At 42.5% G+C, this 26,249-nt stretch overlaps 1 protein-coding gene across 1 annotated transcript; it reads left to right on the top strand.

Moving 5' to 3' along the window:
- On the top strand, window positions 1-24,532 carry T265_11696 (hypothetical protein; the record flags this gene model as incomplete). Its single annotated transcript, XM_009178416.1, has 2 exons — window positions 1-246; window positions 24,488-24,532. 2 exons carry the CDS (start codon window positions 1-3, stop codon window positions 24,530-24,532), a joined length of 291 nt encoding a protein of 96 aa, XP_009176680.1.
- Window positions 24,533-26,249: the final 1,717 nt, after the last annotated feature.

Here is a 26,249-nt window from a genome sequence, read left to right as displayed (position 1 = left end):
ATGGTTGTTGTTCTGTTTGGGGAACTTGGCAGTTGGACTGCAAACGGTACATCACCAAATGGAGTGACATCGTCTGTGCTCTGCCCATCCGAAGCCTTCAATGTCAATGGATGGTTCCAGTTTTTTGTTGGCGACCGAAATGCGAACGCCTTAACAATTCAAGACGGTCGGGAATCGGCTTCCCAATCGACATGGTACATCGGAGAAATGCCGAAATGCTCAGCAGCTGGGGCCGACCTTAAGAAAGTAACTAGAAATCGTTGATATGCAAGCGATAAACAAAGGGGGAACGTTTTTAAAGTGAATATCACTGACTGGGAAATGCGAATAGCATATCGTTATCTTGCAACTCCTTCTAGATCCAATGGAAGTTGGTTTATCACAGAGGTTGTTGAACTGCTTTGCAGTAGCAGTTTACGACTGTGTGATAATCCGTGACTATCCAGGGAAGATCGACAGGAGAATTTCAATAAGAAAACGGATATTCTGTTATCCACAAATAACGTGGCATGAGGGAGTATTAGTTTCCTGTCCCATTATCCGTAATCGTGTCGCTAGTTCCTGCGGCAGCGAGAGCCAATCATATAGACGACCAGTCAAACGGTTGAGTGCCAAAACAGCTGTCCGGGCCATCATGGGTCCGGGTCAAACTGCCTGGAGTTCGTGAGATGCACATCGGTGGTGATTCGCAGTAAATATGTAACTGGTTGACAATGATTCTCAAATATTGGGCATATAATAAAGAACATCCAACAAAGCTTCCAAATATTTCTCATGATATCAGCCATCATCGGACGCCATCCACCCTAGTGTAGTTGTCTAACCTGCCAGCAGGTTGAAAACCATCTTATGAGGGTCCGAAATTGGTTAGTGTATAACACTGAATGGACAAATTGCATTTGATAAAAATCACTTTCATAACGCATAATTCCTGTCGCACGAAATGTTGACTTCAGAGCAGACTTTCGATTATACACGTGTTCTGGATTTCCGACAAGCTACCCAAAAAACCTCCAAGTGATAGAGTGAATGCCTGTGAGCTGGTAACACAATACTCTCATTTAGATTGCGTCGAAATAACCAGTTTTGAATCATGGTTCAATGCTCTTGAAACCGACCGAATACCACCACGTAACAAGCGACTAACTCCGCCTATGGATATCCGTGTGCCTTTTGTGAATGATGGATTATTTTGTTCTGGAGGAAAATGTCGACAGCTACTGCCGATCCACACATCTACCATCGTGACGTCCCTCAGTGAGTGATTTACTGGATGATACATAGTGGTCTGGTTACCCAATAATTCACTTTACCTGGAGTATGTGCCACAGGAATAAAAATAATAACGCTAGATTTAGTATACAGTGACAAAGATATAAGACAAAACAGACTGTCTAAAAATAGTGTTTCCTTTATAATACTCCGTCGTTTGCTCAGGTAACAACAATTCAATCATGATTGTCCAGGGCCCTCTTCCGAACAGTTCCCACACAAAATTGATTCCGGGCCTAGTCTGACCTATTTCGATGCCATAGTCAGCATGCGAGACCACATCACAAGCATTCTTTCAGGCAAACTGGAGAGAGACTGACAACGAGAACGCGAGTGACATCGATCAACAGCATTATATCTGGCAGCGTCCCAAGATTAGTAACAAAAATGGATTTTAGGAACTTGCGATTTAAGGGCTTCGAATAAATAACGTCCGTTTCTATAATTCACACAAATGCCTTCTAATTTTAAACTGGGGTGTGTGGACGTTAAATGTGTACCTACGTGTTGACCGTGCTTACCACTCAGACAGGTGGTGGGTTACTTTTGAAGTTCCTTCGTGTAATTTCAGACATCCCTCATGAACCACATTATCAGACATTTTCAAAAATGAATTCCGGCTTTTTTTAAAGATTTACTGGACTATCCGCAAATGAATGAAAACTTGAATGGAATCATTCTTCATATTTGGGTTGCCAAAATCGTAGAGGCCATCTTCGGTCACAACATTGGCCGTGGTAATCCAGTGAGCACTATATGGTCGAGGAGATGGCCCGCTGATCCGCTTACCTAACGCCGGCGGTCCGGAGCCAAGTGGAACACAGGTGCTTAACTGGACGTGCTCCCTGACAAATACATCTGAAGAAAGCCATAAACACCCTCAGACACCATTGTACAGATTTACGAAAGCTGAAATTCATAACTCGTCCAAGTGACGTGTATGAACGCTCAACGCCTCAACGGTCCACAAACACCTAGCTAGAGTTTCCGGGGGCCAGTCTATACCGCCGGGTCGAGAGCGCCTACTACCAGGAGGAGTGAAACCTGCAAATTATCAAAAACCAAGCGATTTTCTGGGCCACAATATGTGTGCTAATGCCCGGTTTCATGAATTGTGGGCAATAGCAGCTGAAAATAGGTTTATTGGCAGATGTTTTCCTACCGAAAATCATGGCGTGTGTCGTTCTAATGGAGCAGGCCTAACCAAGAACTCTGATAAAGGAAGAAAAATGTTGCAAGAATTGTGGATTGTCTACTGAATGACTGTCAGCCAATGTGTTCAGTCTTAAACATTGAGTTAACCTGAACTTCCGAAAGCAGTCCTTCACCTGTGAGATGAACTTTACCATGTTCCAAAGCTTAAGTTTTCTAGTTGAAATATTATTACAAGTGCAAGCCCACAAGAATTGTCGATATTTTTCTCATGTTTTCATTATGTAAAATGGCAGTGCGTATCACTTCATTCTGCTTAGCGCCCATGTCTAGTAGGTTCATGATCTGAACGGTAACTAGCATCTGACATTCAGCGAACGACCAAACACAACCAATCTGCTGCCGTCACATATCACCATCACCGACGTCGTTATCCTCATCACCGTCACCATCATCACCATCATCACCGTCATCGTCATCATCATCCGCATTCTCCTCCTCGTCCTCATTGTCCTCATCAAGGTCTTAATCGCGATCGGCGAAAAAACTGATATCAGTGTTAGCCACTGTTGTGCGTTTTGGTTGATGGGCGTTTAATGTGTTTGTTGTACATTCGGAAAATCAACGCCACATTTGATAAAAGACACTGGCTGGCAGTACTTCCCTGGATTCTCGGCGAAATTGTCCGTTATGCCTCGTCAAGCTCGGAGGATTCGTATATGTCTTTTTGCACATATCACATGCTTATCGTCCGTTCCCCGTGTGGACGCCAGCATGTTCATCCAACACGGTTTGATTTCTCAATATTTTACCGCATTAGTGACATAAATACATTTTCCAATTCGATTTGGAGATTCCTGTGCGTTCTATGGTTGCCGCTCTGTCGAACTGTTTTTCTGTCGGATGAGCCCTCTGCGTTTGAGGTGCTTTGAATTTTAATCCACAGAAATCACAAGTGTATGGCTTCTAATCCGAATAAAGCGACGTGTGCCGATTAAGCCAACTTTTGTATTCAAACACTTTACGGCATTTAGGACACTGCTACGGCAGTTCACTGCACTCTGCCTTCTCTGTTTTTACAGCGTGTTCATGATTCACGGTCTCCGAATGATGCGTGGAGCCAGCGAAGGCGGCTGAGTGCCGCAGGGTCTCGTATTGTTCGGCATCTAAAATTAAAAGAAAACATCAATACGTGTAGATAAATCGAAGTAACAGTTGAGCATATACATGTGTCTGCCTGAGTGCGTCCGAAACCAAGTATCTACAAACCACCGGACTAAACATGTGTCTCCAGGGATTAAATACTTTTTCTGAGTGCGTCCGAAACCAAGTATCTACAAACCACCGGACTAATCATACGACCCGCTTCAAGAATTATCTTTATTTCTGTGTCGCTGAGCATCAAACGTGATTTGTGAGTGGCTGTCCCCGAAAAAGATCTACATTCCTCATTTATAAACCCCCATGTTGGTAATAAATGACATTAGTCACTTGCAGGATGGAAATCATTACAGGATTCAGTGGGACATTTTCAAAGCTATCAGTCCGTTTCATCTGTTTCCCCTGACATGCTTATCCAAGCTGTTTCTAATTTAACCTGCTGTTTAGTTGGCCCAATGTTGTGTAAGCTACCTTCCATAAGGCCACTCAATAAGCTCACTAAGCTTCATTCGTTTTCACTTGAAAAGCATTTATAAAACCAATCAAATAACTCATAGATGTACTTTCCTTTGGTGGAACATCAAGGTGCTTTCAATTAAGTTCGCTAGCCCTCAGCAGCGCAGACGGCTGATAACCAACTGATTTCCAATAGGAAAGATTGCGAGGTGTGCTTTTCAGTAACTTCTGGGTCTTTCAAAACAGCACGGTCATAACAGTGAGTTGACCGGCAGGTTCGTCAATGGCAGTTGCACGGGACAATGCTTCCAACTAATTCGGGCGATAGGTTATCACTAGCCGTCAGGCTGCTGTCTGGCTAAACGATTAGGTTTGGTTTCCCAAACTAGTACCGAGAATCTCAGTAGATATTTTTTGATGGTCACAATAAACTTTGCAGGGGTGGTATCGACAGACGGAATGAAGCAGCACAAACAAAGCCACGTCTAATCCGAGCATTTCAATCCAAGCGTCCAGAAACGCTGGGAGAAACCTGAGAATATATACAGCCACTTTCAAAGAAGCAACAAAGTGTCAGCCGCCACATTAGCTCCGTCAACCACGTCGGTAATTTCGTAGTCAAGACAACATTGACCTGGTATTTCTCTTTATAAAATCAGTGTTTGTTCGAATATTCCAGTGGCAAAACAATGTCCACGCAAGACGGTAAATCATAAATGCATACTTTGATATGCGGGTCGATAATCTTTATTACCAAGTTTTCCATGGATAGGATTTATGTAAGACATCAGTCAAAATGTCCATCAGAAATCCACAAATCCCAATGCTGCTCCAATATACACACCGGGCACTCCAGCACTGTGCTATTCCTCATAGACTTCTGAATATCTGGCAAGGTTATTATCCTCACATAGGTAACTCATAGTCTAACTACCTGTAATGTTATTCGGGTGAAGTTGACATTATGGGGCTCTGAGGACAACATGGTAATGACGATGTTTTAGGCGGCGTTGCTCTGTAAAACGTGCACTAGTGCACCAGCAACATGCGTTGGTGTTCAAGGGAGACTACGCCATGTGAGTGGAAGGATTTTCATCACTAAGTCATCCGCAAAACCGCTACCTCCGCGAAATTCAGTTTTCAGTTTATTATCCAATACATGCGGATGTTTCGCGAGGGATTGAAAATGATAACCCGCGGGAAAACTGCTTAAGTATTCCAAGTCATCCCAGGGTGCGCCGCGCTTCAACGATACTGACCCCCGAATTATCAGGGATTACCAAATCGTTTAATGAGATCGTTAGTTCTCCGATCTCCAAATGAAAATATCTTCAAATTTATACAACCTCTTAATTGCTATTTACAGATTGTACGGGATGAATTAGGTATATTTCAAACTACTTTGGCATGTTCCTTAGAAACAATCAGTGGATGTGGACATAAATGTTACTCTCACTCTATATAAATATACATCCGATTGATTCTGCCTGCGACAGAGTTATCTTGCGAAAAGTGCCCTCATGATTTCAATTGAACACGTGTCAATTTTCGAACTGACGAAGAACCGAATACAATGTCTTGATCGGCGCACACAAAATGGATTCCGCAAACGGAATAAAGAGATTTGGGGACTTAAAAATGGGTGCGTAAAAATCAGCGACATTTTCCAACGCCCTCTCACACTTTTTTCCAATGACCATGTGGACAGTGATGACCTTTGTGAATAAAAGACTCGTACACAGAATGCACATCATACTCGCAATTTACAGCTTTATAGCGCTTCGCGGGGTTCGCATAATGCCATTGCAAACAACGTTGCTGCAGGCTTGTCCAATCAATATCATTCAGGATACCCTTCAATGCAATAGCAGAAGTTGTAAACGGGTGGCCTGGAGTTGCGCGTGTCTTGAACATCAAAGGTATACTCGTTCTCAGATGGTTGGGAATAGTATTCTGAACTAGAAACTAGTTCAAAGGAATGTGGACACATATTCCATTATCCGTTCTTCTTAGAATCCATATCTGCTATAATTTATCTATGTAGACTTTTGATAATAATTATTCGTCCATTTATTTATGCTAAAACAATCCAATAAATTCATAGCAGAATCGCAAACGAGATCGAGGATTAGGCATTTTTCTATTTTATCGATTGACATTTAAATAGCTCTGAAGTCTACGGCAGTCTGACCTGAGATGAAACTTGACATCTTACGCCCACTTTGGTCGAAACGGTATATTCGTGTATTTCCGGCGCCCATGTAGCCCACTATCACACGATGTGTTTGGGTATGGTTTGCATTTATACGTCTATCTTGTTTACGCTTTTTCCCATTCAAGCAACTGCATGCAGCCGACGCTGACTTGTAAGATAGCAAGTTTCCTGGATTAATTGGTGTCCCCCGGTCATTAGTTCTGTGTCTAAGCATGACAGTGCACTACCGATTAGCTAGAAAATATGCGAATATTATCTGGTTTTCCTTTTCTTTGTTGCTATTACTATAAAGCAAGAAGTGAAAATCCAAAAAAAACCGTCTGCGTTGCCGCAAAGACAAAACTATTTCCCAAGAGCGAAGGTAATGTAAAACCGGTGCAGCCGATTTTGTAATTATTTTTTCGATGCGGCTGTTCTTGCTGCAGATCTAGGAAAGTGAAAATGATGGTTGAAACCTGGCGTGTGCCGTCTGAAAATTCCGGAAGTTATGAATGACGTTTGGATGTGACACACGCTAAACCCATGTCTTGTCTGTTCAAAATTTTTGGCAACTAAAGAAGTCGTTATGAATGGAAACCAACACGCCGTTAGCAGCAAAATATCTCCTGTTAACCAACCGTTTTGGGTCCTCATCGTATGATTTGTACGCATGACTCTGTTACGATTTTTCTTTTGAAACATATGCCAAAATGGAGAATCGTCTGAATATTACATCTTCTAGCAGAGGAATAAGCACAACAAGTGCATAAAATGCTCAATTTTTAAGATTGATCGGCATCTGAATAGGAGAGAGGAGGTTACCAAGCAACTGAATACGCTGCTAGCAGTAGAATGTCCCTTGTAAAAAAGCCGTTTTGGGAACTTAACTATAGTCCCTCTGTGGCGAACTCGAATAAGATTGCTGCAAGATGTTTTTCTTTGGTGGGCGAGCGTAGATGTTCAGAGTAGATTTTCGGCATTTGATGTTTCAATGAAAGGAAATTACGCGATTCTGCTACGCGGAGGTACGGCCACTCTTCCGGCAGATTATTCACATTACCCAGAGTGTATAAAATTAAGGAATCGCCCTTCGTCACATAGGTGACGACGTGTTTTCGCGCCACTATTTCGCAGTAGGGAAAGTGAACTGGTGTTTGGCGCCTTTAAAACTCAGCTTTAAGCTTGGGATTCACGGGGTTACATATGTTGGATACTGCCGCATAATATATAAAATGATACATTCAGTCCCATTTGGTTTCATAAACGTTCCAGTCAGCTAACTTGAATGAGATGCGGTTTAGTAAACTTCCATATATTTATGCAGGTACAGATGCAAGTGTATCGGAATACAATTGGATTAGTCACAAATTATCCACATGTTTGTACGCAATGAAAACTTCTTAAACTAGCTGAAAAGGCGACGTAGGACGAAGTGGATTATGCAGTTGTTGCATCTCTTAATCAAATCCCTGAATTGCAAGAAAATCGTGTTCATTTAATCGGTTATCTAATCAGGTGGCTTAAGAATTAAAATCGCTGTTGAACAGCTGCAGAAACATAGAGCGAGCAGCGGTAAATAAGGCACTGTGTTGTATTCTCTTTTGAGTTGAGTGATTCGACTGATTGTTCAAACGCATTCTCGGTGGTTTGCAAATTTGTACTCAGAATTAAGAACATCGCAGAAAATCAAGCCGACAAACACATCCAGCGTTCTTTTGCGAAGCTGAGTTACATATAGTTTCTCTAGAAACAGCACAAATCCATATACATTTATACAGCATACAAAAAATTGTTGCTTTTTCATCCTGGACACTGCTTGAAGCGAGCTACGTCCCTTACAAACAGCCCTGTTGAATTTTTGCAGCAACAACTGTGGTGTTTAGGAATTTTCAGTACTTGCCTAATCAGTATGACCATCTCTTATAGCCAGCTACGTCCCTTACAAACAGCCATGTTGAGTTTTTGCAGCAACAACTGTGGTGATTAGGAATTTTCAATACCTGCCTAATCAGTATGACCATCTCTTATAGCCATCAAAGGAAGTATCAACGCGACTAAATGATCCATTGTCTTTTAGCTAAACTATGTTGCGTTTTCATGTTCCAATCAATGCGGATGACCACGGGGGCAACAATTTTACCACTAACCTTCATGGTTCTCAGCATACTTGATATGTTACAAGTCAGGTTTGGCTGGATGGGAAAATGCAGTTTCTTGTAAGAAATAAGCCATATCCAGAAAGACGTACAATTGCAAATCATGATGAGGTTTCCCGAACGATGATCCTGTGGCAGCGGAGTGTGACGTGTCTTTATCCCATTATGCTTTCAACACACTTCGTAAAAGCCAAAAGTGCATAGTGCAAAAGTATCATTAATATGCCATCCAGGTTACTTCTGGCATCCGAAATTCCTTACCTCTGTGGTAACTAAATGATCTGGTCCATAAATGGGCTGCGTTGAATAACTTTTGAATAAATCCAGCCATGTTGCTCGCAGGCTAACTGCAGATAGGATGCAGTGAATATATTGGTCTTTTCATTGTGATTGAACATTTGTGGGGCAGGTTATATCCGGGTGATGAAACCTTATGAGCATTCCGTAAGCCTGGAGACAAGTGAAGCAATGCTTTCACGAGATTGAGAAAGTGCATTCTGAGGAGTCCCCTGAAACAACCAGGCAAAAGCCATACATCTGGTGCAGTTTGGGTGGTTGAATCAAGAGTGGGTCCATTGTCTTACTTGGATCCGTTCATTCTGCCAATCAGCCGTTGTTGATCATGGGTCGAAATGTACGCCGAACGTTCTGGTATTTGCAACGATTTTGTTCGCAATTGAAGACAAAGTAGTACTACAGTTTTCAAAAATTGCAAGTCCAAAGTGTATACGCTGGTAGGACAAACCTACTGGACATCATGAGTGACGCAAATATCTATATCTGCCATTTCAAATGAGGTGAGCGTGAGATGACGGGATTCATCTCAAGTCAAACTCCTGCAGAAATCAGGTCAGTCAAACGCAAACAGCAAGTGTCAAATCATGAGACATTTTTACCTCAGCCCCGAGGTTATTTGCGAACCTCCAGTGAGATAACCGAATACACTTTAATATTTCCTACGTAAATCATAGATTTGGCGAGACTATGAACGCTTTCGGGTAGTGTTATGTCCACACGCTTTCTAAGGAAGCAAGCCTCTGACGAAAATCCCCACTACGTTGACTTGGCAGCACTAAGCGTGCACGGTAAAACATACATGGCAAACAACGTTTTGGCACAAATAAATATAAAATAATAATAACAATAATAATAATAAACACGGCACATGTGCACGTTGCTATGGAAAAATTTCTTACATCGAAAAAAATCGAACCATTTGAGAACGAGTGTACGTTCAATGTCTGAAACACACGTGAAAATCCTGGCCGACTGTCCAAAACGTATGCTATTTGCGTGGATGGTATCCGGAAGAATACCGTTTGGAAAAAATTGAATTGGCTTCCTTTAAACCTCGGCAAACTTTCTAATGCGGTAGATTTTGAGCATGTTGCGCACTCTGTTTACGATTTTCTTATTTCCGAATGTTATAACTCACTATATGGCCAATGAATGTGTGTTACTCAACTAATCCCCTTCGTTCGATATTTACTTTTCCACTTTATTGGTCAGATTTTAAACCCTAGGAGAATTTTTAGTGTATTTATTTAAGCTGAAAATTTTGCTTTCATACCGCACCTTCTCTTTGGTTGGCGCGTTAGAAATTGTGACCAGATAAACTGGGCTGGGAGACAGTAATAGGATATAATGGTACCGTTTCGTATTGGCGTTTGAAGGGCGCACCATGGAGTGTGCGAGTGTCCTCCGCTGGGGCCGCTTTACGACTATTTTGCTTTTCCACGATCTATCCCCCGGAGGTGACGTATGAATAGAAGAAACAGACAAGCACGTTAACTGAACACTTGTGTGATTCACTTGAATTATTTACACCTGATAATGGAAAATTCAACTGTCAAAGTCTTTATCAAATACATCGTCGCCCTTATTGAGGAGGGCAATTGCAGGTTGCCAGAAGTGGCAACGTCGGGAGTTTAGTTATTCAGTAAAGATAATGTCTACATAAAATCAACCTGGTTTAGAAGTATCTATTCTTGGCATCTTCCACACCTCAGGGTTATCAAATCAAACGAGGATCTGACCGCCGTTTGAACGTTTAACTGTTGGGCAACGAGCAGCTGAAAAGCATTGCGAGTAGGCTCAGCATAAATGGTACCCTGCAGAACTTTTCTGAGTAACTGAGCAGGCACCGCGAAATCACGTATTGACTAGTACTTTGAGTGATGGCTTTTCGGTTGAACATCAAGCATATCTGATAAGGTATCGTGCCTGCCAACTACTCGAAGAGAAATGGCGATATAAGATATTTCGGTAATTTTATACAGATGCTTTGGATTCTTTGGTGGATATTTTGCCGAAAATTCGAACCGCCCTTTTGTAAATATACAAACATGATTAATTTTACTTTTGCGAGTTGCTTGATGAGTTCTAACGGTGATTGCAATTGAGCCTGGTAAATATGTTTTCTCTTGGAAATCAATCTGCTGTTTCGAATTCTTGACACCTGCAAAAAATACTGAGAAGATTGCTTTACCATGCGATTTAACATGCTTCCGGACGAAGGAGTTCGAGTGTGTTAATAGGTTTTCCTCCAGCTCATCTCCGACATGACACCTATTCTTCGGAACAGTTCAATTCGTAGGCTTATGTAGAAGTAACGGCGATTCAGTTAAATAACCCCGCCTCCAAACCGGACCACATCAAGCACAGCAGCCGACGAATGCGCCACTCACTGGGCGCAAGAATCCCAGCTTCGTCAAAAACCTACCTAGTTATCAAGGACCGAACCGGTTTTCTAGGGTCCAAATCAAAATGGAATAAGAATCCACCTATTTAAATATTAGATAGTTCGTAAAATGGCGGATCTTGTTGACTGGATCTGCCAGTTTATGCATCTATTTGCATTACATTCAAAATTATTCCGTGCGCCCTTCCGCAAAGATTAAGCACACACGCCTGAAATTCTGACCGGTTAACCGCGAATGCAGTCTTTTAATTAGTTTAGTACGAATATATTCGCTAAGCATGTTTTCCGCTCATGGCACGCACCACACAGTGTTTCGTATGTTTCGCATCTTGTGGGAGCATCGTCGCTATCAACTGCTTATAGACTGATGGCAAAGACATTACCAAAAATCCAGCAGCCCTCCGACAAATATGCAAACACGAGTATTTATACTTCTGCAAATTGCCTGGTGCGTAATAAGTGTGACTGCACGTTGACCAGGTAGGGATATTTTACTGAGCACTCCACAAAACGCCTATTAATTGTGGGAAAGAGCGTTAAGTTCAGGGTGTGTAACATAGTTTCTTTAAAACCAGAGAAATGCATTTCGAAGATAAGTTCGAGTGAAAATTCACCTCGTTCTGAAATATATGCACAAAACGGACAAGGTAGTAGGCAAACAGATAATTGAATTGCCATCTGCGGGGAAGGTAGACACAACTTTACACGTAAACAAGTAGAATTGTTTCGCATAGAGGAAAGTGTTTGTAGCTCAGGTATCGTAGATGGTGGTCGTTGGCTTGTTCGCTGAGCTGGGCAATTTGATTGCAAACGTTTCATCACCAATCGAGGTGACATCATCAGTGCGTTATTGTGGAACGTTATTGTGGAGCGCTACGCACTACTACGCTCCACAATAAAGCACTGATGTTGTCACCTCGATTGGTGATGAAACGTTTGCAATCAAATTACCCAGCTCAGCGAACAAGCCAACGAACACCAGAATTGTTTTGTGCTTTTGGAAATTTAGCATATGGCCCGAACTTACGCTAAACTACGCCAAGCCATTGAGTTCGGCTGACTGGTTAACTACTTGGACATTTCTTGAGGAATTTGTGGGTAAAGCCAAGCCATCGAAAGATTGTCCCACTCCGAGAAAGCACATTTCAACGGTCAACGTCTCAAGTAAACTTGTAACATGAAGCACTGTAAACAGTGTCCCCTTATTAAGAGGGTAAGTCAGTACTTCATCTTGTTGTGCAAATATTTACAAATCGACAGAAAAAAGGACTTGACTCAAGTAACTGTCGCAAGTGGTAGATAAATTGAATACTAAGCCAATCAATAGACTCTGCATTTTACGGGATATGTACCATGTTGGTGACTCGATTTTTACGACCAAGGACTAATATGTCGCTGTGCATAAAAAAAACGTGGAACGGCCAAAATTTTCGGTATGCCCAACTCCATCAATTGACCGCAGCTTATCAAGGGCATATTCAACGCCCATCGTTAGAAATATTCTCACACACTTTCGTATGTGTACTGTGAGTCCGTTAGAACTTGGTGCCCTAAACTTAGCCCTTTAATATAGTGATTGTCATGCTCTATCGAACGTTGCCCACGGTTAATCTGGCCGCTTGTCGCAACTTAGTATCCGGCCATCTTCCTCACGATGGTTTTATGTAGTGATTCACACAATTTAGGGTTAAAAACACAGTCTGGCAAGATGATAATCAGAGTTACAAAATCATGGTCTGATAAAGCGATCGCGCTCATTCTACTTTTTACTGCCTGAATGAATCGCACGCTAAATGTTCAAAATATTTTTCCGTCACTTCAGAACGATTCAGGCGCGATGAACCAATAATTTTCAATATCCTAATATTGTTGCCATATTTTCCCTCCTGGCGAGTGCTGGTTTCCCGGAGGGTAATATTTATATCTATTCTTTGATTCGTGTAGCCTGGAGAGGGCTTACCCTAGAAATCTGCGTAAAATCAACCGGAAATTTATTCCTGGTAGGTAAACAGAACAGCCCAATTCGAGGAATCATTGGTTCTCCTTACATTGGACAGTTGACGATTTATCCTTGAATCAGTTTTCTCCATATGATGTCGCTAGGGTCTTTGACCAAAGAAAGTCATTCAGAAAGGCCCACAAAACTCTGACAGTTCTCACGCTCACCATATCATTCGACAGCTTATTTCATCCAGTCACGAAAAGTTCCCCCTACCAAAAGAAACAAGTAATATTAATTTGCATGTTGAGTAAGTACTCCGTATAATACTGATATTGTATTTCCCGATAGATAGCTCATATATTGCGATGTATACTGTCTTGTTCTAACGTACTGAATAACCGACCGTGAGCCCTCACACAAGTATGCGTCAATACCTCATATCTCATCAAATATCGGACAGCCCGAGTGCAAATATCTTTATAACAACAAAAAGTGCCAACAGGTGTTGAAGTCCAAAACAATCATAGTATGGTTATTTATCGTGATTTATTTATACGTGAGTGGACTGTTGACTTATGTGCTTGGGACACCGCTCACGCCGCTTTGAATGGAGTCTCAAATTCGAAAGAAATTTAAAAGTGCACTTGCACAACTGAAAAGCATACAGTCTCTCCCCTGTATGCACGCAAGCGTGCTAAACTAGTGCAGATTGCGAACGTAAGCGTTTCCCAAAAATCTGACATGCAAGGATTTTCCGTTTCAAAAGCCCTGAATACTTGAAGGTTCTCAAGAGTCCACTAGACTGCAACTCATCCCAGTGGTTTTCCTTACTTTGCAGCCGCTTGAAACACAATTGACATAAATCACATTTGTATGGCCTCAGGTCCGAATGTGTTAGGAAGTGTAAACATAGCTGACTGGAGAACAGAAATCTTTCTGAGCATTTGGGATACTGACACAAAAATACGGGAAACTCAGGCTCATTTCATGAGTTCATCTGTAGATGGGTCGTACTGTCTGATCGAGGTGTGGATGTCGCGGCTGTACAACTGGTCCTTGCTGTCTCCAGGGGATCATATTCATCGGCATCTAAAGAGATACGTTGGGGGTTATTACCTATATACGTGTAGATACATTTCTCGTGTTTGCTCAACATCCCCACTGACAGCCAAATTGAGTGGTTTATCACTATCCAATTACAAAAAGGGGCAGGGCTTCTGTAACGAAATTGAGGCTACTTTCGCAGCCTAACTACTCCGGTGCTTCTCGATACGTATTCATGTACGGACCAGCGGTCTAATAGTTCAACTGCATTTCGCTGGATGGAAAGTCAGCGAAACTCACTCTAAATCGCAGCACGTCATATGGCAACTGTCGGAGTCGTCTATGTTCCTCTCCATGCGCACAGACTTGCGGCCAGAGGACGTTTGTCTTGGTATTGATTGAGTCGATTAGTAGCTGCAATCCTCAGAAGCCTTTGAAGCTTTCAAACCCACAATGATTTTTGCTTGCTTGACCCAGCAAAGTTTGAGGTGATCCTCCATGCAGAACACATTGAACATCTCTAGCCACCATTGCATTTTGCTCCATGGGGCACACCGGTGGTTCAATACCTTTATCTTGCTTTGATTACGAAGTGGGCGTTAAGCTTCACAGTGGAGCTGAGGAGGAATCAAACCCCAGATCACAAAAGTCTATGCTTGAGTTTATAAGTAGTCTAGATTTGCGCACTCCAAACGGCCGACTCGACGGAGAGATGTTCAACTGGTTAGGGTTGAAAAGACGGCATTTTGGTACTAGCAGGAAAGTCAGATTCCTAAAAGTGACCCCGGAATACCCGATACCTACTGAGACCCCACGAATTTCGTCAAAAACTCAATACGACTACCGACATACATCTAGAGTAATCAGACATTCAATTGATTCAGCGATAGCCGGTGAGTGTTCCGGCACCACAGAAGCACTACCTAATGCGATTAGCATCCATTCGTTTCACACAAGCGTGATCGAGGTTGAAGTTGTTCACATAACACCTCGTATAAAGTTAGAAAATGCCCTCTTAACAATGGTAGGCCGTTGTAACTTTTGGGCTCGCTTTTTTAGAATAAAACTCTTGTGTACCCATATCGCGTGGTTCTCTTCCGGCACAAGCCACTGGAGTTAGAAGAGCAGCCAGATATTACAGTTTCCTGTTTGGTTGTATTGTGCCACAAACACAAGAGAAGCTTATCTGCTGCATATTTAACGCAACGCTTCTCTCGTGGGATTGTCATTGCTTGTTTTCGCTCCCCTTACATATTGAAATCAATTTGCTCTATGCCGAAACCTGGAACCTACATGAATTCTACGTAATAGTATCCCGTGCTACTGACGACTCACACCGCCCCGGGTGTTCAGTTGTTTATCTCATATGCCCCTGGAAGCCCACATCCAGATTCCCAACCAGGTACCTCAATAGCGTATCTGTTTCGGTAACAAGGGTATTCATAAAATAAATCTCAAATTGTTGAACACAAGAACCGTTGGTGTCAAGATTTTAATGGCAATAGGTATAATAAGGGACTTACTAGCAGGAGCTTAGAATTCGATGGGATGTTCTAATGCACCTACTAAATAATAACCACGCTATACGGGTCAAAGACACAGCACAAACTGCAGTGACGTATCTCAGGAGTAGGTGCCTGCTAATAGAAATAGGGAGTGCGATTTGAGCTTTTCGAAACTTTCATATAGAAAGTAGCCAAAGGATTATATTGTGCACCAAATTATGGGACGATTGAAAAATAAGCGAAGTTCATGCGAAGATCAGCTCACAATTTTCACCAATGCCCAAATTTGCAGTGAGAACACTTATGAGCAGAGCGACCCTGCGCAGGATGTCGTCCATATCCAATGTCTTCCAGCACGACTGTTTGTCGATACGTCATTTAAACCACGAGTCTATACAGTCAGTAAAAACCAGTTTTTGTCCAAGCAAATCTGTTTCGGTGTCAGTGGTCAGATCTCTGGTCGGCAAGATTCTCACCAGAGCAAAACACCATGTGGGAGATTGTTCATACTTATTCCAATTCAAAACGCGTTCGTGGCATGCTGCGGTCCTAACGTTTATATGTTGAAATATGGTTAGCGCGACTGAAACGTTTTTGGTTCTAGAATGTGGACGTTACTCTTTGACATGAAATACACACAATTTCTTTTGTCATCCAGAGTCAAGCGAACAATGACTGGAGTCAATCGCTCCGAGAACTGTCAACAGTGTGCAAAAATTCGTTGCCCCAAAGCAAAGGGCGCCCGAACGCTTGCTGTTCTAATGATAAGTGTAATGTGAACAGGATAAAAATTACATAGTGATGCCCCACAACTTCCAAACAGGCGGAGACCATAGTTGGGAAAGTACACATTGCTTTGGTGCTCAATGTTTCAATTCAGCCAATTTGAGTGCCGCAGGAAATTGCTATAAAACTTTGCTGGTTTTAATTGAGAAGTATTCAGGGCCCCTGAGCCACTACGACCGAAGTTATTCTTTCACGAGTGTTGGCGCCCTATATCCAAAAGCTTCAAGCAATGTTCACTTTATTTCCTTCAATAATCATTACCTGGGTGTATATTGCGCAACTCAGTGAAATTCGAGGTGACGACATTCCGACCAACTTCTGAGCACAACCGTTGGAATTTAAGCCAGTGATTGGCAGTGTGATTACCTCTCACGTTTATCTGACATAGTGCCACAAATCCTTTACTCAGGAAATCGCACTGCGTCATTAACTTTTTGACCATTTCCTTCTGTGGCGTTTCCTCAAACGTGTTGCTTTGCGAGCTACTAATGTCTTATAGGTGGTATAATGATAACTGTAGGTTTTAATTTGTACATTTCGTACTTTTGTTTATTGGGATGCGAACATGGAAATTTCTAGCATAATCGACACAAAAACTGTGATGCCATTTTGTAAGAAAGTTTCCCATTTAGTCAGCGGATGTTCACTTTGGAGAAATAACTAGCTGTGTCAAAGAAGGCTTAACGAACCGTGGTCCACACACAACTGGTTGCGTCTGACAGCTTCCGCGTGGTCAGTATGAAGTGATCTGATATTGCCCAAACAACGAATGTTTTTTCACCCGATACAGGCTACACTGGGTCTCTAAACAAACATAAATATTTTGAAGACAACGCTTCTCGTAAGGAATCCAAAAAAGTGTTGCTTTTATGCAAACATGATAAAAATAAACTGCTTTAATAAGAATATCGCTTACACGATTCCGCCACCGTGGAAACATTTTACAACCAACTGACATAATATTCTGACGATGACGCGTGGATAAGCGTTAGTGTTCCCTCTGAGTTTAGGAAGCTTCTAAACTGTATATGATTCCTGTAAGTTGACCAATCGATGTTGGCGTTTGTGTAACTGGTGAATTTGTAATATGTGTTGCGTCGTCATCTTATTGTAACGTATCAGGTTTGTACATTTTGTACCTCCAATTTGAAAGTTTCACTTCTTCCATTGTGACTGGACTGTGGTCTTGATTGGCCCGGCGTCACTGATTGATTCAACAGCGCTCTATTTCTACTACTTTTTCTGCAATGGGTCATTTGTCAAGTGGTTATCTTTAATTTATTTGATTTTCATAATCCGATGCATGTGTATTTCTTTTGATCTGAAACATGATACACTAGCTGTAATTTAATGGGTTGATATTACTCTGAAATACCATAAGTTGGAAAACTTCTGCTCTCATTCGCACTTCCGTGAGCATGTCATTGATATTCATCCCAATTCAACTGATGTCCGTTTCTGTCGGGGATAGGAATGAGTTAAATAAATTCAAGTCTCTAGCCGCAATAAATGCAGGAGTTCAAAAACTGGAAAACGTGGTGAGGACAAACGCGCACGCAGCTATCAAAATGTAGGACCCCTTTGTCCATCATCTATGAATGTGCGCAGGATGACCGTTGCTTTTTTCCCACGAAAAATACTACATCGAGAAAAATAAATTCTGTCCAAATATATGCACAGAAGTGCAAAACACCTGGGAAAACATTTAAAGTTGTCCCGCACTGTAGCAGTGTCCAGAATTGGCGAGCAGCAGGGCCAAGTTCAAACGTTTTGGCGTTTGGTTAGTCAGGGCACAGAATAAAATAGTATCCCATGAAATCGCCCAGCCTCACGAGACCAATAACTCACAAGACAAAGCACCCCACGCAGAAGCGTAAACCCGTCGCCATTCTTCAGTGCACACTCTAAGATTGTGACAGCTTGAATGGTGGAGACGCAGTTGAGAACATTCTACCCACCTTAACATGCAGGCTAAAATGACTGGCCACTCTGTTGTTTGCAATTCGCAGCCTGATTAATTATCAGCTGTCAAGTTTAAGCTTTATTAAGGTTACTTCCTTGCCTTTGCATGTTCCCAGGATGACAATGCAATAAATACCGCTGCAGGACCATTTACAAGTTACAAATGTCCTATGAATAATGCGCAAAGTTTCACGTGCCCTGTGTTACCGCTGGTGATAATTTAGATAAATAACTCACTGACGCGGAGAAAACTTCTAAGGAGAGTGCCAAGCAATGGCAATTTCTCGGGAGGGGTTATAACTATAAAAAAGCAACTAAACAGCTAGCAGTTCGGTGGTCAAACGAAGGATGATTTTTGCGAATATTCATTTGTTGTAATCGTTCTATGGTTACACTGCACGCTGGCAGTGAAAAATGTTTTTTTCACCCAGGCAGCTATGAGTCGCTGATCATTTGTAGAGAATAATGCCCGTGCGACTTCCGTGTTCAACCAAGAAGGCATCGTGAGGAGTTTTGCTTTAAGCAAATTTCCTCATCTTGATCTGGCTAGTTTCGAATTTGTTCTGCTCCAACCGGAGGACTAGAGAGCTTACGGATTATATCTCTCCGTTATTTTTGAAATTTCCACGGGATTACGCCCACACGAATTCGTTTGTGTATTGAAAATGCTTTGCAGCATCCGCGGGGCCCGCGCTGCAGTTTGCGTTTTGAATTACCTCACACGTCCCGTTGGGAGTCGGTAATATTCCCAAGCAAGTTGGTGCATATGGGGGCATGTGTCGATTTCCGCGACCGGGTTGGACGAGGGGAATCCGGGCAGACTTATTCAAGTGTAACAATCTGAAAATTCTAAACAGCATTCTTCTGGCGCTCAATCACAAAAGCGTATGTGCGCAAACCTAACAAATTATTATTCCAATAACTTTAAGAGAAAACTTGTGTGAGGTAAAAGATATCCTCATTATAGAAGTGGTTTGGAGAATGTAATGTCTCTGTGATCAATTTTTTTTACTGTGTTGTTGAACCCATTGGGGGTCGGTAGAGATTATGGAGGAATTGATGTAACTAAACTGCGGGTTTTCTATTAGTCAGAAACGTCATTTGCTGGGCTACGAGAATACAGAATAGGAACGCGAAATTAGTCAAGCCCAGTTTTCTAAAGAGGATAATGTTGGTAGCTCAGGCAACGTACGTGGTCATTTGCTTGATCGCTTTTCCGGGCGTTTTGTTTGCCATCGTTTCATTATCAGTGGAAATGACGTCATCAGTTATCATCATCATTATAAAAGCTTAGTGCTACGCAGAAGGTTGTTGGTTGCGCCACCTCGACACCTGGAAAAACTTTTGCAATCGAATTGTCCAGCTCAGCGAACAAGCCAACGACCAGTCATGCTTGGTGGATAGCTAGTATTTCAGCAATGATGTTCAGAGAAGGAGACACCCGTGGTCTGCGCGCCACCTCATTGTGGGCGCACAGGTATCTGCACATTGTCTCGGCCAGACCATAAAATGAAATGTTGTCAAATCGGGCCAAGAATCCTTACTATGAAATAATTGAAAGCAACGTATGCAAGATTCCCGACTCTAAACCCTGAGCACTGAGGAAGGTCGGAGTGAATGCGCTACCGTTGGAGTGTGTAGAATTTGAGCGCATTCCACTTATGCTCGCAGTTACGAGCAACGTAACAAAATATAATGAGGAGAGGTCTGAAGAAATTTAGCCTGCCGGCGTTTCCTAATAAATGAAAGGCTATTCATGAAAAGCTATTCAAATCAACAATAGGTAAAGCTTGAATGGTGACACGTCACTCGGATCCAACACGGAAATTTTAGAAACCTCAGAGAGACTGAAAAGAAGCCATCTTACATCTGCCAAAATCCGAAAAAAATTACTTTGGATTACTATATCATTATTATTATCATTACTATTATTGTATATTATTTTATATTATTAAACGTAATAGTTGGATAATGACGCTTGATCTTCGGGCACGTTCCCGCACGACGTTTACAAAGTATCCGCTTTGCAAGAAAATTGAAACATAAATAAATAAATAAATGGAGTTTTTCTCAATGAAATATGTTTTCGGAGCTAGCAAGTTCATTCGCAATCGACTATTCCAAGTTGCCTAGTTCGCATTAAGCCAAGCAGGGCAGCGTGGATTCATCTATGAGCCTCCTAACTCAGTTGCTGTACCACAGTTTAACAGCTGTTCACCTTCTCTGAAAGGACACGAAATAAAATCTTCCGTCGAACATATTTGTTTCACAAACAAATAAACGTCATTTTTACCACGGTTTTGCTAATAATCACAGTCGCTCACGGCTTAAACAGAGCGAAAATGTCTTCACACAAACCAACCGCCTGGCGAGGCTTGCAGGGTGAGTACCCTGATTTGTAACGATACTTTCAATCAACTGTTTATAATATTCATTTCCTACGTGGGTCAAAGCCTCCAGGCGTGCGATCATTTTCAAGTCTACTCCATATTTAAGGAGGCTAGGTGAGACTTTGACTGAATGATTTACGTAAACAGAACTAATGCGGAGCACGCATCACAAGGATTTTTCGTTATCGAGACCGCTTGCATGTCATTTGAGGGGAAGGGAGCACAGGATCCACTCTAAGGATAGGATTAGAAAATCAGTCCAGGAATTTTCGAAGAATAAATTGGCTTAACCAAATGAAGGGAACCTTTGACTTGACATTTGTTTCAAACCGATTTCGAGGCGCGCCGTTTACTAAAGAACCTGAACAGACCTATAGGAGTTTGCCTGCAATGTCGTGGACTGACTACTCACGGAGAGATTTAACCACAAAACCGAATCTAGGTAAATAGAACCGTAACAGCAACATTGTTTTCTAATTCGCCATACACGTGACTTTACCAGTGAAGCGGCCGTGCAATCGGAACCTATTGTTGTCAAAGTGATCATCTAGTTTACTCCGAAAAATGGTTAGGAGTCGGATTTTGTCTTTAAATTTTTATCCAGAAACTGGGTTACTCCGTCGACGTTATGTCAGGGAATATGCAGCTGCGAAATAAACGAAATCGTTCAATGAGTCGATTAGTTCATTTGGGGGATTATTGTTTGTCTTTCGCCGCATGTAATCATGAAGCAGCACATTTTATTCTGTTTGAACCATGTGGAATTACATTACTAAATATGTACTAATGTTGACGACTCTTTCCTTCCATAAAAAATAAAATAAATCGCTCAGTACCCTTTCGGTGCCTAAATGCCATGCTACCCAAATGAAGCACGAGGGCTTGAATACTGCCAGGTTGCCCAAGCCTAGACAGGGGAAGTCGAGTGGCGGAAGTTGGGTTCGAACCACGGACATTCCGGTCAGTAAATTCAGTGAATTCCATAAACTGGGTTAATGTGGCTCAGCAAAACTGATCCTTGACGTGTCCACGTTATTTCCCATGGCGAAATATGTGACCAACAACGGCAACCAGGAGCCTCAAAACTCCTAGAATGTCGGGGTTCTTTGAATTTACTAAACACCCTCAACCTCATTTCCAGATGACATGTTTTAGTAAACGTATAGCTAGATATTCAGTACGAATATGAGTGTTTTCGGCGGAACAACCAAAGCATAACGAAAGGATGTTTATTCAATTTTCAAATGTGTTTCAAATAACACCAACAAATTAGAAACCGGCGAATTCTGTCTAATTTTTTCGTGTTTCGCTTGCATTTGCAGCAGCTTTTCATCGACGACGCATTCAAGGGGAAGAATTCCTGAAAATCTTCCCGCGAAATGCTCTTCCTGCGGTACACTTATCTCAGTTTCTGTATGTTGATCATTGATGAATCCATTAAAACACGTGGCACGATAGTTGTCATCCCGGGACATTTCGTCACACACTGGTCTGAGGTACTTGCAGAACATCCTGCCACCATCGCGTTCTACGATGTCTCACAATTCTGAGATTCAATCTGGGCATTCCACTTGTTCTGGCAGATTGAAAATCAGTTCGGATGACCAGTAACTGGTAAATCTTCAGTGGGTATAGTTTTACGAAATATATAAATTTCCCAAATTTAACAAATTTGCGGATTGGTATACAAGAAAACCACTTCCTTCGACTACTCCAACAGCTTTTTAAACGGTTTCACTCAAACTCTTGGTCAGGTTGCAATCCACGGGATGCATTTACCCTAAGAAGGGATACCTCGTAAGAACATTTTTGTGGGCGCAGCAACATTTATAGACCTGTCAGGCCTGACACCTTTGGGACACTTTACCAAAACACTTTGAACAGCTGAGGTAACAGATGATCTCGTTAACTAAAATCACTCTGCCATTCTTTCCACACTGTATTTGAGCTTGCATAAACTAGTGCAACAGTTATTTGCAGAAATCATGGTTTGCGGCTTGTATTTTTATCATTTACGCACGATGTGCTTGTTGTACCGGATTTCATTGGTAGATAAGATGACCTCGAATATCTGGGCTTGCGACCTCGTGCTACACTCATTCGGGTGTTTACGAATAGTCTATCACAGTAACTAACTTGATTTATACACCGTGGACCCTGGACAAATTCTTTCCTGATTTGGAGGTGTATAACCTCAGCAGCAAGTTCACCAATAACGCTGCCTACCAATAATGAAATTTCTCCCTGTTAATAACGATTTTCACACTCCTTCAGTCCAATCTGTTTTACCGGCGAATCCTATTTCTGGTCCTCTTCATATACTCTCATGTTGGTGCTCGCCAAATTCCACTGAGGCTAGCAGCGTAAATCCTGGAATGTCCAGCTATTACCCATCGGTTTTTTAGCGGAAGTTTTCCATAGAATAAAAAAATCAATAAAAAATTTGATTAGCAACAGAAACCCGAAGTTAATTTTGCATCTAGAAAATTACCGAAACTGAAGTGGCCGACCAGGGAACTTCAGCAGTAACCGACGAAATGAGTTCTTTGAGAGCTGTCCCTGGACAGCCTCTATTCCTTACAAGAAGGCAGCCTCTGGCGTTATTCACACATCCAGTAGCGGCACTGATCACCTACATGGGAGTGTGGAATTTTTTCTTGCGCACAATAATGTCGTTGCGTCAAACGTCTTGAGTATTCTAATACGTATGGCTCGCCACACGTTATACGTTGGTGACAGCGAAGGCTATCCCGTAGGTTAGAGCATGAAGGGAAGGATATCTCTGTTTTACCTGCTTGAAGCACAACCAATCATATCCTCTAATACTGCGACTCGTCAGGATGGAGCAAACTACATCATCTATTACCGCACAAGAGGACACGCGTTAAACCATCTTCCGCGTAGATTGCTTACGTAAACTCGAATTCTGCGGAAGTCCATTCAGCCTTAATGGGGCCTTATCCAGTGCGGCTTGCTGGCCTCACCAGTGACATTCAATGCTCTCTCTTGTTCACAGCGGGTCCCAGTCCACATGATGCCACCGATTGAGTTGGGCTGGAGGAGTGCAGCCCGATCAATTAAAGAAAACAACAGCCCTTTTTCAGTATCAGATGCGACGGATACCGGACTTATGCCACTATACATTTCCCACGACAAACGTTTTTCCTCTTAAAAACCTAATGACAGTTGGCTAGTAATCAGCTGTTGCTCCAATGTTTGTGCATTCTATATGTCCAGCTGTTCGCTAGCCGCTGAACACCTTCACTGAAGAATACGAGGTATAGACCATCCAAATAAGTTAACATGTCGCGCAGGAGAAATATAAGCTCACATGGAACCATTATTGCTGATCGGTCGCTACCAGTATTCAGTGAGGTCCAACGGTCATGTTGAGAGGAGCCGACCTGTACTGTAAGGCGCTCAGCCCAAACAACGATCAAGAGTACGAACTGCCGGTTCGTCTTTTTCAGATTGTTTTACTGAAAATCCTATTTTGATCGATTATTCTTGCCTGTATAAAAAGCGTTCTTCAAATACTGGTCCTACTGAATCTCGAGCGTCATTCGTCATTCTCCGAGTTCCTGATTATCTGGTGTTTGAGGGGTTTCGGGCGTCATCACAGTCACTTTTCACTGCTTAGCGTTTTTCGCAGCCGCCGGGCATTCAGACCTTGATTTGGTTTACCGTTGATTTCATAGAGTCAGGTGGCTTGAACAAAAGCTGCTCAGCGCTGACAACATGGTTTATTTAACTGTCTTCTATTCAGCCTCGAAGCGTAATTCGTCATTTGCTACGCCTCGCAGGTAACTGACGGCAAAACATTCATGATTTCAGTTGGAACATGTAAACATGAGTGAATTCATAATAACTGAATGTGAGCGTCCATGATAGAATTTCCTGCCGAATATGGACTCCGGATGTACGGCGCTCAGCTTCATATATACTAGTCTTTTCCAAGTTATTTGTTTACATTACACGCAGATATTAATTTATCCGTCCTTCTTACCAACCGAATCCGTCCCAACAGATTTTGATGAAACCCATTCTTGCAGGCACACATATGCAGTCCATCGTGGCCTGTGCGGTCATGACAAAGATCACAGAGGAGCCCTCAATAAACCGCGTTGTTTCTGATTAAGCCATGCAAATTCACTGGGCAAAGATAACTGCTATACTCGGTGATTGCTCTGCGTCGTTCAATAAAACGGACGGTCTGTCGGCGAAGTGCTGTAAGAATGAACGATACTCTGCGGTTGTCCAGATCAAAGCAGACGAGTGAGCTGAAATGCCCATCATGAATCTCCGACCCAATGCTGTAGGAGGACGGCGGTCCCATTTGTGTACCCAGTCAATAGCCTTCGAATGAAAACTTTGCCCTGAGGACAGCGGTCTCTAGAGTCTCATCTCTCAAGGCAAGCGAATCCATCATCTGACTCGCTTATGCTCAGGAAGCCAGGTTCTCCCCAGAACGCCGAGAATAAATCTCAATCCTGCTGCAGCTTCCCAAAACACGTGACTTTTGACCTGTGCCGGGCTCTGGCTTTACAATTATTTCGACCGTATTGAGCACTGCGCTGGTGTTCACAGTAAACTGTTCGGTGATCCGAGATTGTGGTTATTAGAGCGCAGAAGAAGGTAGCACCCATGCATCCATGAATATGGAATGGAATGAAGCGCAATGCGGACTTTACTATCCTATCGCACAGGACAGTGAATTGTGCCTACTGGCCGCCTCGTATTGTGACTGTCTTCAAAGGTGCGGCTAGTTGGTTTTCGCTTGTCTGCTCCCCGTCGGGATACTTGGCTCAGTTAAATCATTATAAACTGAGTTTCGGCCAGTATATCCTGCCAGGTATTTAATGCAGCGGCCAATTCTACGAGGCGACATATTTAAATCAAAATCAGATCATAAGGAATCGTGTGCCCTCCGTCTAAAATCAGATGACCATAACGGATGTCTACCAAGGCGAACACACTCGTCGGTAGAAGGAAGCTTTGGCGTGCGCCAAGTCATGTATAGCTGTATTTGCTGAGCACCATGCACAACAAATCTGAGGGAAACTGAGGGCATTCAGATCATGGCAAAGGAATAGGGTCAACAATGTTGCTACGCCAAGTGGAAGACTGGGAGACAGAGGCGCAATTCACCTCAAACTTAGTGTAAGATCCGGGCGGATGTGGATCTCACAGGACGATTGCACCTAGTAAATTATACGCAGCTCGAAGCCAGTAGTCAATAGGAGCAGACAGACGTGTAGCAGCAGACGATATATTGAAGATTGACAGGAACTGGTTCTAGTAAGTGAGTAAGTTAGTTAGTAAGTAGTAAGTAAGTAAGTAAGTTAGTAAGTATCATGAGCCAAGCAAACGTACAATCAACAATGACGCAATCAGCAGGAGCGGGAAGTAGTCACCGACGCTTTTTAGTAGCGTTGTTCCGGCTCAAGTACTGTACAGTAGTCGACTGATTCTCGTGCTTCACATTCACATGCATCGATCAAGAAGGCTAAGCGATTTGCGGGATCTGT

Source organism: Opisthorchis viverrini (assembly GCF_000715545.1).
Source record: "Opisthorchis viverrini unplaced genomic scaffold opera_v5_561, whole genome shotgun sequence".
In the NCBI taxonomy this organism is placed as follows: Eukaryota; Metazoa; Platyhelminthes; class Trematoda; order Opisthorchiida; family Opisthorchiidae; genus Opisthorchis; species Opisthorchis viverrini.
This window is presented reverse-complemented; position numbering and strand designations above follow the sequence as displayed.